The 15,167-nt window shown below is 36.9% G+C and overlaps 3 protein-coding genes and 1 long non-coding RNA gene across 7 annotated transcripts; 1 reads left to right on the forward strand and 3 right to left on the reverse strand.

The window, feature by feature from the left end:
- Positions 1-88: 88 nt before the first annotated feature.
- LOC137748335 (endochitinase) lies at positions 89-1,806 on the reverse strand. Of its 3 annotated transcripts, none has more exons than XM_088687335.1 (4): positions 1,485-1,806; positions 1,154-1,161; positions 919-1,070; positions 89-576 (listed from the first exon to the last, which is right to left on the reverse strand). In XM_088687335.1, exons 1-4 carry the CDS (start codon positions 1,804-1,806, stop codon positions 207-209), a joined length of 852 nt encoding a protein of 283 aa, XP_088543461.1. In that variant the 3' UTR covers positions 89-206. The 3 variants fall into 3 exon arrangements, with proteins under 3 accessions (XP_088543461.1, XP_088543459.1, XP_088543457.1); XM_088687333.1 differs by having other exon boundaries at positions 919-1,048; positions 1,138-1,161; XM_088687331.1 differs by having other exon boundaries at positions 919-1,000; positions 1,072-1,161.
- Positions 1,807-2,052: 246 nt separating this feature from the next.
- On the forward strand, positions 2,053-4,131 carry LOC148698748 (uncharacterized). Its single transcript, XR_015957592.1, has 2 exons — positions 2,053-2,194; positions 3,680-4,131. It is a non-coding gene; the product is annotated as an uncharacterized LOC148698748 (long non-coding RNA).
- Positions 4,132-4,477: 346 nt separating this feature from the next.
- LOC137748268 (putative F-box protein At1g60180) lies at positions 4,478-7,417 on the reverse strand. 2 transcript variants are annotated; one of them, XR_015957597.1, is made up of 4 exons: positions 7,158-7,386; positions 5,751-6,902; positions 5,098-5,655; positions 4,478-5,018 (listed from the first exon to the last, which is right to left on the reverse strand). XR_015957597.1 is itself a non-coding variant. In XM_068488395.2 (4 exons), exons 2-4 carry the CDS (start codon positions 6,831-6,833, stop codon positions 4,698-4,700), a joined length of 1,551 nt encoding a protein of 516 aa, XP_068344496.2. In that variant the 5' UTR covers positions 6,834-6,902; positions 7,158-7,417; the 3' UTR covers positions 4,478-4,697. The 2 variants fall into 2 exon arrangements, 1 of the variants encoding a protein (XP_068344496.2); XM_068488395.2 differs by having other exon boundaries at positions 5,509-5,655; positions 7,158-7,417.
- A 4,820-nt stretch (positions 7,418-12,237) lies between these two features.
- On the reverse strand, positions 12,238-14,104 carry LOC137748333 (endochitinase). Its single transcript, XM_068488475.2, has 3 exons — positions 13,622-14,104; positions 13,145-13,295; positions 12,238-12,733 (listed from the first exon to the last, which is right to left on the reverse strand). Exons 1-3 carry the CDS (start codon positions 14,049-14,051, stop codon positions 12,364-12,366), a joined length of 951 nt encoding a protein of 316 aa, XP_068344576.2. The 5' UTR covers positions 14,052-14,104; the 3' UTR covers positions 12,238-12,363.
- Between the last annotated feature and the right edge of the window lie 1,063 nt (positions 14,105-15,167).

Here is a 15,167-nt window from a genome sequence, read left to right on the forward strand (position 1 = left end):
ATCAAGTGATTCACCATTGCAACAACAGCAACAACGAAATTCTTTTGGTCGATTCTCTCATTCTCATATAGCAATTAAAACTAATAACTTAGTGTAAACGAGAAATTTCTTTATTACATAGGACTATTGCATTTTGTTTGGTACATAGGACAGGATTACTGTCTTTATGACAATATCTCCAAGACTGAACCTCACCGTATATTGTTTTAGGCAAAAGGACTTTGATTGTAACAATCCAAATTGTCCCCCGGACTCACTCCCAATATCCCACAGTACCTTTTGTAGAACCCGATCCGACTAGCAACCCTAGCATCCTGACCCTTCCCGCATTCAAGCCCTCCGTTGATGATGTTGGTGATCACTCCATACCCGGGAACCCGACCCGCTGATCTGTCTGCACTAGATGGACTCCACCTACCAGTGATGACATCATGGCTTGATGGCATGTTTCCCCGTGGAGTCATCCAAAACCATATAGCTGTCTTGAATGATACAACCGGATCTGTGGCCACTAGATCCGGGTTGTTTAACAGATCCCTTCCGATTGCCTTGCCCGCTTGACCATAGTTGTAATTGCTGGAAAAGTCAAACAAGTCAGTCTCCCCTCACGTTTTCTTTCCGCACTTTTTTTTAATATCGTCTCTTCTTTTTTCCTTTTTTTTTTTTTTTTCATTTGATTTATTCAAATCTGAAAGTTGAGAACAAAAAAAAAAAAAAAAAATATATATATATATATAATAAAAGTGCCATGCAAAATCAATTTACTACACTAATTAAAACGCAAACTGGTTCACTCACATTAGATTACATGTATATTAGCAACACCACGTAATAGTTTTACGGGTATACCTAAATGTTTTTCTTGACCGACTACCAAGTAGGTGAATACTTCGATGTTGAAGGATAAGAGAGACTTACTATGTGAGTAGGATGGGTCCTCTGCCATAGTATTGCTTGCCAGCGGCACATGGATATTGGCTGGATGGTGTACAATACACATCTTGGCTTCTATCATTGACAAAACAATATCCCCACGCATAAGGACCATCTGGTGCACTTGCCGATATTGGCTGGATGGTGTACAATACACATCTTGGCTTCTATCATTGACAAAACAATATCCCCACGCATAAGGACCATCTGGTGCACTTGCCCATCCTCCTACATTAAATTGATGATTAAGCACAAAAATAACGATCATGTATAGTAAAGCTCTATAGTAAAACTAAAGAATTCATATGTTATAACCATCAAAATGATGCGTCCAATTTTTTTACACACACGATATCATACGAATTCTTTTAAATTACATAAAAAGATGTTCGAACTAGAATGCAGATACAAAAACACGTTGACTTAACCAACTTGGTTATTTAGTAATGATGTTACTAGAGAGAAGATGCTAAACTAGTTTTTATGATCTCATGACAGTTTAAACACAAAAATCTAAGCAAAAAAACATGACCATTAAATTTAGTACTGACCAGTAGTCTCATGAGAGGTTTGAGTCAAGAAAGCAGCAAGCTCTTTTTTGCGAGTAGCAACATCTCCAGTTGTGCCAAACCCATTAAAAGATCGAGCTGCAGCAATGAAAGCATCATATTTGTAAAACCCGTAACTAATGCATCTCACATCGTTTCGATACTTAAGCATTTGGTCGAAAACAGACGAGCTAACGAGGCTGCTGATGTCACTACCGCCACTTGGGATTGGGCACACGGCACCACCAGCTTGCCTCCCACACTGCTCCGCTGAGATCCCAATCAGCAAACTTAGGGACAACAGGATAAGGGTTTGCAACTTCATTTTTTTGTCTTTTCCGTGACAGTGTTTGATGGTTTATCTGATCTACGAACTGGGTTTTGGGGTGTGTGAGTATATGTAGTGTTTTGTGAAGTGGTTTTGTTTTGACTTTTTTGCTGGGTACAAGTTTCTTCTTGAAGATCAAGTGCCCCACTTTACGCGCTTTTCTAGCTGGTTTCGTTTTTTGTGGAAATTGCAGAAAAAATGTTTATATTTAGTGACGTTGAATTTTGGGAGAATATGCAAAAGGAGACCTAAATATGTATGGTTACTGATTGACTAGTTCATCTCATATATACCCAGTTCCCCGAAAACACGTCAATAGATAAAAGATCACAGAATTTAGGAAAAGGGGAGTAATTGTGCCGACCTAATTGAAGCTCAGGTTCAAGTACGTCTTCTTCCCTAATCTGTCTTTCCTGAATTACAATTTATTCGGATTTTAGGGCCTTTAGCTTTTCTTTCTCTGAATTGCGTAGATTTTTATATTGGATTGTTTTTTTTTTTTTTTTTTTTTTTCTCAATTGGATTTCTGGAATTGTTTGTTTGATTTCTCAATTGGGTTTTTATATTGGATTGTTTGTTTGATTTCTCAAGACTACTGTCAAACCAGAATCTTCTGGAAAACAGAAGGTTAAGACCGAAGAGCCAATTAAGGGTGAGGATGATTCTCATAACTCAGATGAATTAGATGATTCTGATGGAAGTTCTGATAACTATATATTAAAAAATGTTCTGAATTGTACCAAAAAATATGCAGATTAGGAACTATTTGCACACTGATGATGCCTTTGACATCCCTCTAGCCTTTTTGTTTCACCCACAAATTAACTTATTTCAATTGTTGTGGTTTTAACCAATGTCTAAAATTATTTCAGGCTTTATTTTTCCCCCTCTTTAGTCCTGAAGATTTTCGTCTGGGTTATGTTTCAACAACCTGTTTATGACATAGCTCTTACCTCCAACTTGTTTGTTCGTGGGTTGTGTTACTTGTGTATGTGATTTTTCATTTTTTTTTTATTTTTTTTTTTTTTTTATTTTATTTATTTGTAAGAGCTATGTTCAGACATCTTTGTTGTTCGCGGGCTGTGATTAATTCAGATATCTACATATGCTTCTTAGGTTCAGTACATGTTAGACAGAGTTCTGGCCTTCATTAGTATAGATGATCTTTGTATATGTGATGCCAATTGTTAATGGTATGTCCTAAACTGAGTGTTATCCACATCAATAAGATTTGATATTTGCATTATCCCAAATTCTTAATGGTGAACTCGGCCAGAGTTAATTGTTCAATTTCGATCTTCTGAGATGTTGAATTAAGTAGTTGGGAACTTACATGACGTGCCTTAGACACAAGCACAAATGATATAGAATCAATTAGCAGTTGGTCATTTGGGTGATCATGAAGAGTTGCCACATAGTTTATTTTTCTTAGTATTGTTTGAATTTGCTCTAATTTTTCACATGTAAAATATATATTCTGATTCTGATTATTGAGGGCTTTGTTTGTCCTCCACATCTTAATTTGATGCTCCACCACCGTAGCACGATATTGTCCGCTTTGGGTCCCGACCACGCCCTCACGGTTTTGTTTTTGGGAACTCACACGAGAACTTCCCAATGGGTCACCCATCCTGGAAGTGCTCTCGTGCGCTACTCGTTTAACTTCGGAGTTCCCATGGAACCCGAATCTAATGAGCTCCCAAAAGACCTCGTGCTAGGTAGGGATGAGAATATACATATAAGGATCACTCCCCTGGACAATGTGGGATGTCACATAAGTACTATTTTTGTTGTCTTCTCATATTTTGGTTTGTGTCATTTTGGTGCACAATATCTGATATATGTAAATTTTATGTATGATTTTGCGCAGATACGGTTGGAGTTGCAAGTTTATGGGTTGTCAGATTCCTTTAAGTGCAGGGAAGGGAAAAAAGGTGAGATGTCCGCGTAACATTCTACCATCGCAAATTTTAACTTCATCCGTTCATGTTGGGGAAGCTCTTGCGAAACAGGTTCTTTAGGATTGACAGGATTACAGAACCTTGAAAATACTTGAATTGTTCCATCCAGTGTTTAGCGCACGCCCCAAAGCTTGTGGACTGTCTTCTTGGAGATTATGGTAGAGAAATAAATCCAGATAAGACAATCCATGGGGCATGAATGTATATCACCTTTCGTTGCACTTTCTTAATATTCATGACTTGATGTTGGGCGATGAATGTGTGTGTTAGGAAGGAAGAACCGGGGTGCGTTTGTTCTTGTCTCTCTTTAATGTCATTTCACTTCATCTTGACTACAATGAGAGATACAAATTTACAACCATTTCCTTCACCTTATTAATTATGTTTCTTTTTTTTCTATTTGTTTGTTGAGTGAGTGGTGCAATAGATGGAGAGAAGTAAAAAAGTAAAAAAAAAAAAATTGAAATTAATTTTTTTAGCCAAAAAAATATTTTAATCCAGGACTAGTTCGGCACTGCACCAAATACTTCACTAGTTTTATCCCGCTTAGTCCAAACCAAGTCAATCCAGTTTAGTCCCCGAAGTTAATCCAGTCCGAGATAGTCCGGTGCAACGAACGCACCCTAAGTGATTTACCATTGCAACAACAACAACTAAATTTCCGTGTTCGATTCTCTCATCCTCATATCACAACTAAAACAACTAACTTATAGCGTAAACGAGAAATTTCTTTATTACATAGGATTATTGCATTTCATTTAGCACATAGGATGGGATTATTGTCTTATGACAACTCAAAACTAATCCATTGATACCCTTAAATCTTTACATGATCAGTAACTGCAAACTTGCAAACTGCGAATTATACAAATGTTGCAGACTAAAGAGAGCTTCAAGTATGCTGCAAAAACAGATAAATGAAAGGACTTATATGATAAACAACTCAGCTCCTGGAGGTAATCGTGTTCCAATTAGCTGCAAAGCATGCTCCTTTGTTGCTTCTAATTTCTCCTCCGTTGTAGCAAACTCTAGCAGTCTATAAGCTAATTTGACCTTTTCAAGTTCGATGATAAACTTTTCAAGTACCACAGCATTTTCCACCAGATACATGGCAAACTCCGTATCGATAATTGACCCGCCCATCCCAATGAACCCAGAAAATCTCACCTCCTTAAGGCATTGATGAGGACATCTTTTAATCTCCTGCATGTTTCTGGTAACGCCCTCGCAAACAAGTCCCCATTGTATCTGCAAGAGGGGCATACCACAATCATATTAATGTTCTCATGACAAGTTACTTGAACACACAGAAGTTTGAGAAAATGACTTGTAGTTTAGTTGGTTAGGAGCGTCCACCCTCATACCCAAGGTCTCTGAGTTTGGTTTCTCCTCCCCCACTATCGCTCGTATCAAAAGTTCAAAACAAGTAGAAGTTTCATGCGTTAATGACAAAAAAATCACAAATGGTAAAAATACGCTTTCCTGTTGCTTTTATTTTCCACTCGGTTGTTCAATGAACACTAATCTCAACTCTATGCAAAAAATTGAAAAAAACAGATAAAAACTTCAACAATTCCAAATGAACATTAAATTCATCATTTAAATCCATGCTTTTGCGATTTCTAGGAGGAACGGAATTATCAATACTACAATGTTGATGACCACGTTAATATATTTGAAAAGTAGAGGATCAACATATGACTTCTAAAAACCACGTTAATAGATGTATTGAATTTACCTGGAATGTTAATCTCTGCAAGAAGGGAGATTGCTCTAACAAGGAAGTCATATCCAGGAGACTTTGCCCACCATTTTTGGCATGTACAGTCAACGACAAGTCTTTGAGACTAGTTAATTCGGGAAATTGTGGAAGCACAACATTTGTCTGAAAGACAGGAACACAAAGACTTGAAAATGATCAACCAACAAGTACAAGAAGCTAGGAAAATTTTAAAGTAAATAACAGGTTGAGAGTCTAACCCTTCTCAGATTCATCCACAGGTGGAGAGTCTGTAGATATGAAAGTCGAGCTGATATCGATAGAAGATGTTTGGTAATGCTATCAGGTTCGTCTTCAGAGAGAGATACGTCAACGAGTTTGGGTGCATGTTTCAAAACAATTCCTCTTCTATACACATGTTGTCCGCGATATATAAATGACACAAGATTAGGGGCAGAAATATCAACTCTGACTATGCCACCGCAATAACTTATTTGTAGGAACTTCAACCGGAGTGATGAACCAACTGCTTTAACAGCATAAAGATCGCTTGAGCGACAAATACTGAGGTGTTCAAGAAGTTGACATTCGGATAGAACCAGCCCAACAACTTCATCAGTTATAGGTATGTACTTCAAAGAGAGGTGTCTGAGGGACTTAATGCGTGAAACACCAAAAGGGTTGTTGAAAGGCTTCTCCCAAGACTTGGCGTCTTTTTCTATTGATTTGTCTATCTCAAGCCTTTGAATTTCCTTTAGAATTGCAAATTCGATAAAATCATCGACATTATCCGAGCTATAACAAGATGCACAAATTCTGACTCCATCTACGGTTGGACCCTGATGCGATCGCAGGACTTTAGTTACCACCGTACACGGTGGTGGTGATGGTGGGCGAATTAGTCTTGGAATCCCATCGGGGTGCCTAGATCTTGAACCGGAACCCGCTGAGGAAGAACCACCTCTGCATTCACCTAAGTTTAAAGGTGTTAAACCCTGGCGCAATTGCCGGATTCGTTGTCTTCTGTTTGTCGCTTCTTCCAGACGACGTCTCTCTGACCGATTAACTGTTGTGGTCCTTGTGGAGGTACGTGGATGTTCACCATCATGATGATCAAAGTTGAGACTTGTAACATGTGTCCACAAATATCTCCACCTCTTAGAGAGGATACTAGTCCTTGCTACTTCCTTAATCCTCAACGGGGAAATGATGTCAACCAGAATCGCGTCCGGCAGTTGACTAATCCGATCCTCCAACGGATTACTTGTTTCTCCCTTATCACACAAATTCATTGGAGCTTTATCTTGTTTTTTATCATATGTTGATGCAGTTGGAATTTCCATCGAACCTTCTTCGATTTGCTAACTATTGAACTTAATGCTGGAACAATTTAGCCAGATAAGCTGCAGATTCTGAGGCAAATCAGCAAAATTTACAAAGAACCAGTCAGTAAGTATGCCAGAGCCTAGAGTCTCATGCTAGCTACTAGCAAGTCAGTTTAGCAGCTAAATTACTTAATAATCGATTTGAAACTTCCAAACACGATGAATGTAACTAAATTACTTAATATTCGTCGATTTCAAAGGCGATAAAATATAAATTCATGGAAGATATCAAATAAGCTACATAATGTTAAATCAGAAAGAGCGAGGAATAAGGGAACTTACTTGTTTTTAGGATTTCGTAACTGGTTTTCGGGGAGATCGGAGAGAGGAGGAGGAGGAGGAGGTGGTGGTGGTGGTGGTGGAGGGGTGGGCACCGCGGTGAGGGTTGGGTGTGGCTCAGGTGATGATTGGCCAACGTGGACAGCTGGAAATGTGGGAGGGTGTTGGAGTTGGAAAATGGATACCCGAGCTTACTAGAGAAGTTAACACGTAGAAAAAAAGAGGCATGGAGGAAACATAAAGCTAGATACCTTCCTCTTTATACTTTTCTTTGCACCTTCAAGTCACTATTTAAATATGTCACTTAGCCCTACGATCAATGGTATTCTTTTTTACTTATAAGTGGAAGGTTTTAATTTTGATTCTTTCCAAAAGCGAATTTAAATCACTTTATTGCCCGCCCATCGTGAGACTAAACTCCATTTTTCTTAGTAACGATAATATCGTTTGTTAAAAAAATAAAAAATCACCTTTTCAATATCATCTCTGTTGTAGCTTATTTTATCTAACAAATGGAATAGGGCTGGCAGTAGAGGGAGATAGTGAGATAGATGTGTTTGTAGAATTGTAGAGGAATATGTGTGTTGTTATCCCTCCTACATTGTGCATTTATTTATAGTAGTAAAAGGAGAGAAGATATTCCTTCTTCCCCAAGGAATACAAGATACAATAAGAAAGGATAACTAGAATCAAATCTAATCTAGGATTTACACAATCACAATTAAACTAGGAATTTTTAGAACACTTTCCCTTGAGTGAGTAAATACTCAAGGTAGATTTAATATCATGCAGAAGTTGAGGAAGTTGACTCATCAGCACTGATTCTAAAGAACAACGCTTATTCTCAATAAGGTAGGAACTTGCATAAGTAGTAAGTCTCACTAAAAAACCCTAAGGCTATAGAAGGAGGGACAAAATCCATAGTCTAAGGAAAAATGCATGAGAGATGCAAAGTGAAAAGAAACGTCTAGATGACGTCATCAGGGATTTGACCAGCCCAAGGTGGGTGCCTCGTTAAAACCTAATTAGGTAGCAAAAACTCAGTGGGAAAAATGCCCATAATCGTAGGGAAAAAAAATACATTAAGATCAAGCAAGTATCTACAGGATACTCCCCCTGAGTATGACATAATTCCAAAGAGAAATAGCAAAGTTACAACTCAGAAAGTTTACGTACACTAATTTCATGAACAAACTTCTAAAACGTCGTCTTTGGTAGTGATTTGGTGAGAGGTCGGCCATATTGTCTTGTGAACGGATTTGTGTGACTTCAATCTTCTGATACTCTTGTCGTTGATGTGAAAATAAAAACTTCGGCGCAATGTGCTTAGTGTTATCTCCTTTGATGTAACCCTTCTTGAGTTGTTCAATGCAAACTGCATTGTCTTCAAAGATCGTCGTCGGGACATCAACGGCGAGATAAAGATCGCAAGAGCTTGGAATATGGCCCACTATTGCTCTTAACCAAAAGCATTCCTGAGTTGCTTCATGTAAGGCAAGAATTTCAGCATGGTTAGACGAAGTGGCAACTAAGGTCTGTTTAGTTGACCTCCAAGAGATTGCGGTACCTCCAACAATAAAGGCATAACTCGTTTGAGAACGCACCTTGTGCGGATCAGATAAGTATTCTGCGTCAGCATAACCAACAAGGCGAGAATCAACTCAAGGAGCATAGAGTACGACATCACTCGAGGATCTATAAGGATAAAACAAGCCCAAATAATACTCCTTCAGGTGCGCGGCAGTTCTCGCGAGCTCTTCAGGAGTTCCGATGAGGTTTATGTCATCAACATATACAATACTATTAAAAGCATATTCAATTTGATGCATATGTATTTCAATAAGTTAATGCACATATTTTTGATGCAATTCATGGCAAATATCAAATTCACATAATTCAACAATTATGATTATGATGCAAACACAATTTATGTAGAATCTAAAATTCATAAAACGTAAAGTTGGGTCATGCATCATGGTGAATGTTCATGCTATCAAAGCTGCAAAAATATCGACATAAAAACCATTGTTTTGAAAGAACCTGATTGCGTGATAATATGGATGAACTGGTTTGATGCAGAAAAATTCTTCAAAGTCAGATTCCTAAGCACAATGATAGGAGCGTGCTAATAATGTGTTGTAGCCTATTTTATCTGACAAAGGGAATAGGGCCAGAAGTACAGGGAGAGAGTGAGAGAGATGTGTTTGTAGAATTGTAGGGGAATATGTGTGTTGTTATCCCTCCTATATTGTGCTTTTATTTATAGTAGTAAAAGGAGAGAAGATATTCCTTCTTCCCTAAGGAATACAAGATACAATTAGAAAGGATAACTAGAATCAAATCTAATATAGGATTTACACAATGACACTTAAAATAGGAATGTTTACAACAATCTCTAAATAATAAATTATTTTTATTTTATTTTATTATAGTTGATGTACACTAATAGATATCAGAAAGAATTTGAATCGAGACATAATGAGTTAAAAACGAAAAAAAATAATAAATAATTACAAAATTGATCTTTTTAGTACAAAATTGATTTAACATATAACTAAGGAAATTGTTATTGCCCAAAAATAGTTATTTTGCACTCTCCCACTTGTTTTTCCTTTATAAGCACTTTTCCTCTTGCTTATCTCCTTTATATTTTCACATGTTAGGAGCCTTAGTTATAGTTCAAGACTATATTAATTCTCAGTTCTCAATGATGAATATTTAGGAATAATTCTGCAATTACTATATTTTTCATATTATATTTGTACTACCTCGCTAATAAAGGTAGAGCCCATCAACACGAGTGTGTCCTATCTCTATTAAATAAGAGTACAAATATGGTATAAAAATATGATAAGAGTAACAGTTTTGATATTTAGATATTAAGATAGAATCTTGTTATTCTCACCTATTCATTCAATTTTCCGACCCACTTTATATAAATTTTGTTATGAACATTTTCATTAAGGGAAGACATGTGCGAAAAATAAGACTTATAAGAAAATCTTTAAAATTCTAAAATAAATATGAAAAAAAAAAAAGGACCTCTAACATTATATGATAAGTACCATAAGAGCATCTTCATTAGTAGCATAAGAGCATCTTTCAAATGATCTGTGTCGATGCAAATTTCGTTGTCTTCATTCTTGACGAAAATGCACCTGCAAAACAATCAACACCTTTGATCAAAGACCAAAAGTCTCACGTGACCACGATGAGTTGGGGGGGGGGGGAGGGGATTTTGGCCAATAGATCCCTGATGCCTAAGTTAGTCTCCCTGAAAAGAGTGAGTGTTTAGAGTTTTCTGTATATAGAAAAGACCCATTTTTGGTGGAGAAATGGGGTACTATCCATTAGGGTAGGATTTGGTCAAAATATTATATTATGTAAATAATATCTTGGAATTAAAGGTAATTATCTCTAATTAAATATAATTGGGATTACTTAGTTGATATAGTTTGTCTTCAATTGAGAGTATATTAGTGATAGGATTTAGGGATAATCCTATCATTAAGTACCTTTGACATTTTCCACGTGTAGTGAAGCTCTGAGCAGTCATAGTTTGCTGCTTGCATGTCTTAGGATGCTGAGCTACGCATGGGATGCCCTGCTTATTTAACAATGGTTGTCTTGTCTTTTTTCGCTAAAAGTCCACATGTCGCCTCCAGGAATTATGGGACTATTTTTGGCTCCACAATATGTCAAAAAGTTCACATAAAAATAACATTAAAATAAGGGCTCGTTTGGATATGTTTTTAAAATGAATGAAAGCACTTTTAAAGAAAATATTTTTGGATTTCAAAAGCACCTTAAGTGCTTTCTGCAAAAAGCACCAGTTATGTGCTTTTTCAGGATTTACTTGCATCTTTACTAATGATTGGTTCTAAAAATATTTTCACCAAAAACACTTTCAGTCATTTCAAAAGCAAAACGAGCTCTAAGACAACACTAGTGATGTCTTCATTTCTCAATCAAAGTTTATAGACCATTTGTTGAAAAAAGGCTAGAAAGGAATCTTGTAAATCATGTCTTACTCCTTGTAAATCTCACACACAATTACTTAAGGATGAAGGTACTCCATTGACTAAGTCCACAATGTTTAGGAGCTTACTATGAGCTGTACAATGTCTTGCTTTTACAAGGCCAGACATTACTTTTTCTGTCAATTATGCCTGTCAATTTATGTCCTCTCCCACTAATGCTTATTTCTATTTAGTCAAAAGGAATTTAAGGTAAGAGTAGTTTTAATTAGACCCAAAAATTATCTTTTTACACCACAAAAACAACAACAACAAAACATTTTCCCACTAAGTGAGGCTGGCTATTAACAAAAATTATCTTTCTACGCCCATTTACAAAAATTATTCTTCATAATTCCCATTTTACCTTTATGCAAAATAATCTTTCTACACCTATTTTCAACCTAACGGTTGAAACCCATCCATCACCAGACATAGCGCCACCACCATGTGCCTCCGTCTCAATTTTATCTTCACTACCCTCTCCCCTAACAAAAGTTACATCGGACCTAATCCCGACACCTACACATCCTATTACGTCTTTAACTTCTTCAATGACAAGTTGTTCACGACGTTCGCCAACGACGACGCTTAGTTCCACCTCATTACCTGCACGCTCCATCACCGCCAAGGTTTGGTCTAAAGTGGCAGTTCCAGCCCCCATCGTTGTGGCCAAAAACACCAGGCGAGATCTGATCCTATTTGACTACATCTGGCAGAGTATTGTCGAAAATAATGTTGTTCGGGTTTTGATCTTTTTTTTTTTTTTTTTTTTTTTTTCCTTTCAGTTTTTGTAAGGGTAAAATTGAGAGTTTAGGTGCAACAATATTAAAGTTGGGTGTGAAAACAGGAGTTGGGTTCAAATAAAATTTCCCTTAAGGTAATTGCAAGATACCATCAACTGTAACTTTATAAACAAGGCGTACATGATTCTGCCTATAACTTTATAAATAAAGCAAGTTTCTCAGTAGTAGTGTAATACTAAATGATTTACCATCGCAACAACAACAACAACTAAGTTCTCGTGTTCGATTCTCTCATCTTCATATGGCAATTAAAACTAATAATTTAAAGGGTAAATGAGAAATTTCTTTATTACGTAGGATTATTGAATTTTATTTAGTAGATAGGGTGGGATTATTGTCTTATGAACAATATCTCCAAGACTAAACTTTAATTGAGCAATTTGTTTTTTAGGCAAAAGGCCTTTGATTGTAACAATCCAAGTTGTCCCCCGGATTCACTCCCAATATCTGACAGTACCTTCTGTAGAACCCGATGCGACTAGCAACCCTAGCATCCTGACCCTTCCCGCATTCAATCCCTCCGTTGATGATGTTGGTGATCACTCCATACCCGGGAACCCGACCCGCTGATCTGTCTGCACTAGATGGACTCCACCTACCAGTGATGACATCATGGCTTGATGGCTTGTTTCCCTGTGGAGTCATCCAGAACCATATAGCTGTCTTGAATGATACAACCGGGTCCGTGGCCACTAGATCCGGGTTGTTTATCAGATCCTTTCCGATTGCCTTACCCGCTTGACCGTAGTTGTAGTTGCTGGAAAAGTCAAACAAGTTGAAAAACATGTCAATCTCCCCTCAACTGTCAACATGGTGTTATATTTCATCTTTCTTATTTAGTAAACCTATATATATATTCTTGAAAGATAATGGCTTTTTACACTCATGTTTTTTTCTTTATGCACTTATTTGTTTGAATATTAACGCTTTATTATTTATTTATTTGATTTATTTAATTTAAATATTAAAAATAAAAAAATATGTGAAAAATGTGGCGTGCAAAAATCAATTTAGTACACTAATTAAAACATAAACTTGTTCACCCCTATTCATATATTACATATATTAGAAACACTACTAAATAATTTTACGGTTACACCCGATTACTTTTCTTGACCAACTACCATGTTGGTGAATACTTTGATGTTGAAAGATAAGAGAGACTTACTGGGTAAGTTGGATGGGTCCTCTGCCATAGTATTTCTTGCCAGCAGCACATGGATATTGACTGGATGGTGTGCAATACACATCTTGGTTTCTTTCATTGACAAAGCAATATCCCCATGCATAAGGACCATCTGGTGCACTTGCCCATCCTCCTACATAATTAAATTGATGATTAAGCACAAAATAATGATCATGTATAGTAATGTTCTATACTAAAAATAAAGAATTCGTATGTTATAACCATCAAAATGATGCGTCCAATTTTTTTATAAGCGATATATACCAAATTCTTTTAAATTACCGAAAAAGAGATTCGAACTTGAATGCAGATACAGAAATACGCTGACCTAACTAACTTGGTTATTTAGTAACACTCTTACTACAGAGATGATCGTGACTAAACTAGTTTTTATGATCTCATGGCAGTTTAAACACAGAAATCTAAACAAGAAAACATGACCGTTAGTTTAGTACTGACCAGTAGTCTCATGAGAGGTTTGAGCCAAGAAAGCAGCAAGCTCTTTTTTGCGAGTAGCAACATCACCAGTTGTGCCAAACCCATTAAAAGACCGAGTAGCAGCAATGAAAGCATCATACTTGTAAAACCCATTACTAGGGCACCTCCCATCGTTTCGATACTTAAGCATTTGATCGAAAACAGACGAGCTAACGAGGCTGCTGATATCACCACCGCCGCTTGGGGTTGGGGTCGGAGTAGGGTTAGGGGTTGAGCCACATTGGCTCTGGCAACCGGCAGCGCAGTAGTCAGACGTGGTGCCGCACCACCCATGTTGGCTACAACATAGCCCATTTGGGCACACGGCACCACCAGCTTGCCTCCCACATTGCTCTGCTGAGATCCCAATCAGCAAACTTAGGGACAACAAGATAAGGGTTTGCAACTTCATTTTTTTTCTTTTCCGTGAAAGTGTTTGATGGTTTTTCTGATCTATGAACTGGGTTTTGGGGTGTGTGAGTATATATAGTGTTTTGTGAAGCGGTTTTGTTTGACTTTTTGCTCAATTTGGGTTGTGGGTACAAGTTTCTTCTTGAAGATCAAGTGCCCCATTTTACGCGCTTTTCTAGCTGGTTTCGTTTTTTGTGGAAATTGCAGAAAAAATGTTTATATTTAGTGACGTTGAATTTTGGGAGGATATGCCAAAGGAGACCTAAATATGTATGGTTACTGATTGACTAGTTCATCTCATATATATCCAGTTCCCCCGAAAACACGTCAATAGATAAAATATCACAGAATTAAGGAAAAGGGGAGTAATTGTGCCGACCTAATTGAAGTTCAGGTTTACTTTGAATCTCACTTCGTCAATTCAAAATTTTGAACAGGAACTCTAGGGAAAGACATCATGTACTAAAGTCTTTCAACTGTATTTTGAAAAAGAAAGTTTATGATTACCTTCTTAAAAAAACAATGACAACTCAAAATATTTAGATTTGTGACAACTCAATCAAAAAGCTAGCTAGTCTATAGAAATTGAGATGAACGTAAATAATAAACTTCTATTTAATTAATCTGCTAGCAAACCCTTTAAGAAAAATAAATTTCTGAATGTCATTGCGAAGGAAAATATGTAAATTGACTCAATGTATCCGGAATTTTGTTGAAAATATGTTACACTTCGGTCTTGCTAAATGAAAAGGAAAGATCAAAGCGAATATCAATTTTAGGTGGGACAATCTTAACTATTTGAAATAAACAAACTTACAAAATGAATAGTTTCGTCCTAGTGTGAGTAAAAGTTAGTATTGGTAATTTTCATCTTTATTGGTGATCATATATGCTTTGAGCTGAGTAAAAAGCTAGTCTTGGTCATGGGATAGCGTTATTGATCCAAAGTGAGGGTTAGAAAATTTTGGTTTTTACCAATTAGTTTCAATCAACTTTGGATTTAACCTTTTAGTGGATCGGTTAGAAAATTTTGGTCCTGTACCAATTTTTCTCACTTTGGATTTACCTTTTAGTGGATCTCACAAGACCATTTAGTTGAATCCGAGATAGAATGCAT

The sequence above is a fragment of the Pyrus communis genome, chromosome 2 (genome assembly GCF_041283825.1).
Source record: "Pyrus communis isolate YQ-2024b chromosome 2, ASM4128382v1, whole genome shotgun sequence".
Classification (NCBI taxonomy): domain Eukaryota; kingdom Viridiplantae; phylum Streptophyta; class Magnoliopsida; order Rosales; family Rosaceae; genus Pyrus; species Pyrus communis.

Excerpts from the sequence above, each read along its gene's own strand:
- LOC137748335 (XM_088687331.1), bottom strand. The coding sequence starts at position 1,806 with ATGAAGTTGCAAACCCTTATCCTGTTGTCCCTAAGTTTGCTGATTGGG. Across the intron at positions 1,162-1,484 it reads AACCTCTCATGAGACTACTG|GAGGATGGGCAAGTGCACCA; the intron begins GTCAGTACTAAA and ends AATTTAATGTAG. Across the intron at positions 1,001-1,071 it reads TGTGTATTGTACACCATCCA|ATGTGTATTGTACACCATCC; the intron begins GCCAATATCGGC and ends ATAGAAGCCAAG.
- LOC137748268 (XM_068488395.2), bottom strand. The coding sequence starts at position 6,833 with ATGGAAATTCCAACTGCATCAACATATGATAAAAAACAAGATAAAGCT. Across the intron at positions 5,656-5,750 it reads TGTGGATGAATCTGAGAAGG|ACAAATGTTGTGCTTCCACA; the intron begins GTTAGACTCTCA and ends CCTGTCTTTCAG. Across the intron at positions 5,019-5,508 it reads TGCAGAGATTAACATTCCAG|ATACAATGGGGACTTGTTTG; the intron begins GTAAATTCAATA and ends CCCCTCTTGCAG.
- LOC137748333 (XM_068488475.2), bottom strand. The coding sequence starts at position 14,051 with ATGAAGTTGCAAACCCTTATCTTGTTGTCCCTAAGTTTGCTGATTGGG. Across the intron at positions 13,296-13,621 it reads AACCTCTCATGAGACTACTG|GAGGATGGGCAAGTGCACCA; the intron begins GTCAGTACTAAA and ends TTAATTATGTAG. Across the intron at positions 12,734-13,144 it reads GGACCCATCCAACTTACCCA|CAACTACAACTACGGTCAAG; the intron begins GTAAGTCTCTCT and ends TGACTTTTCCAG.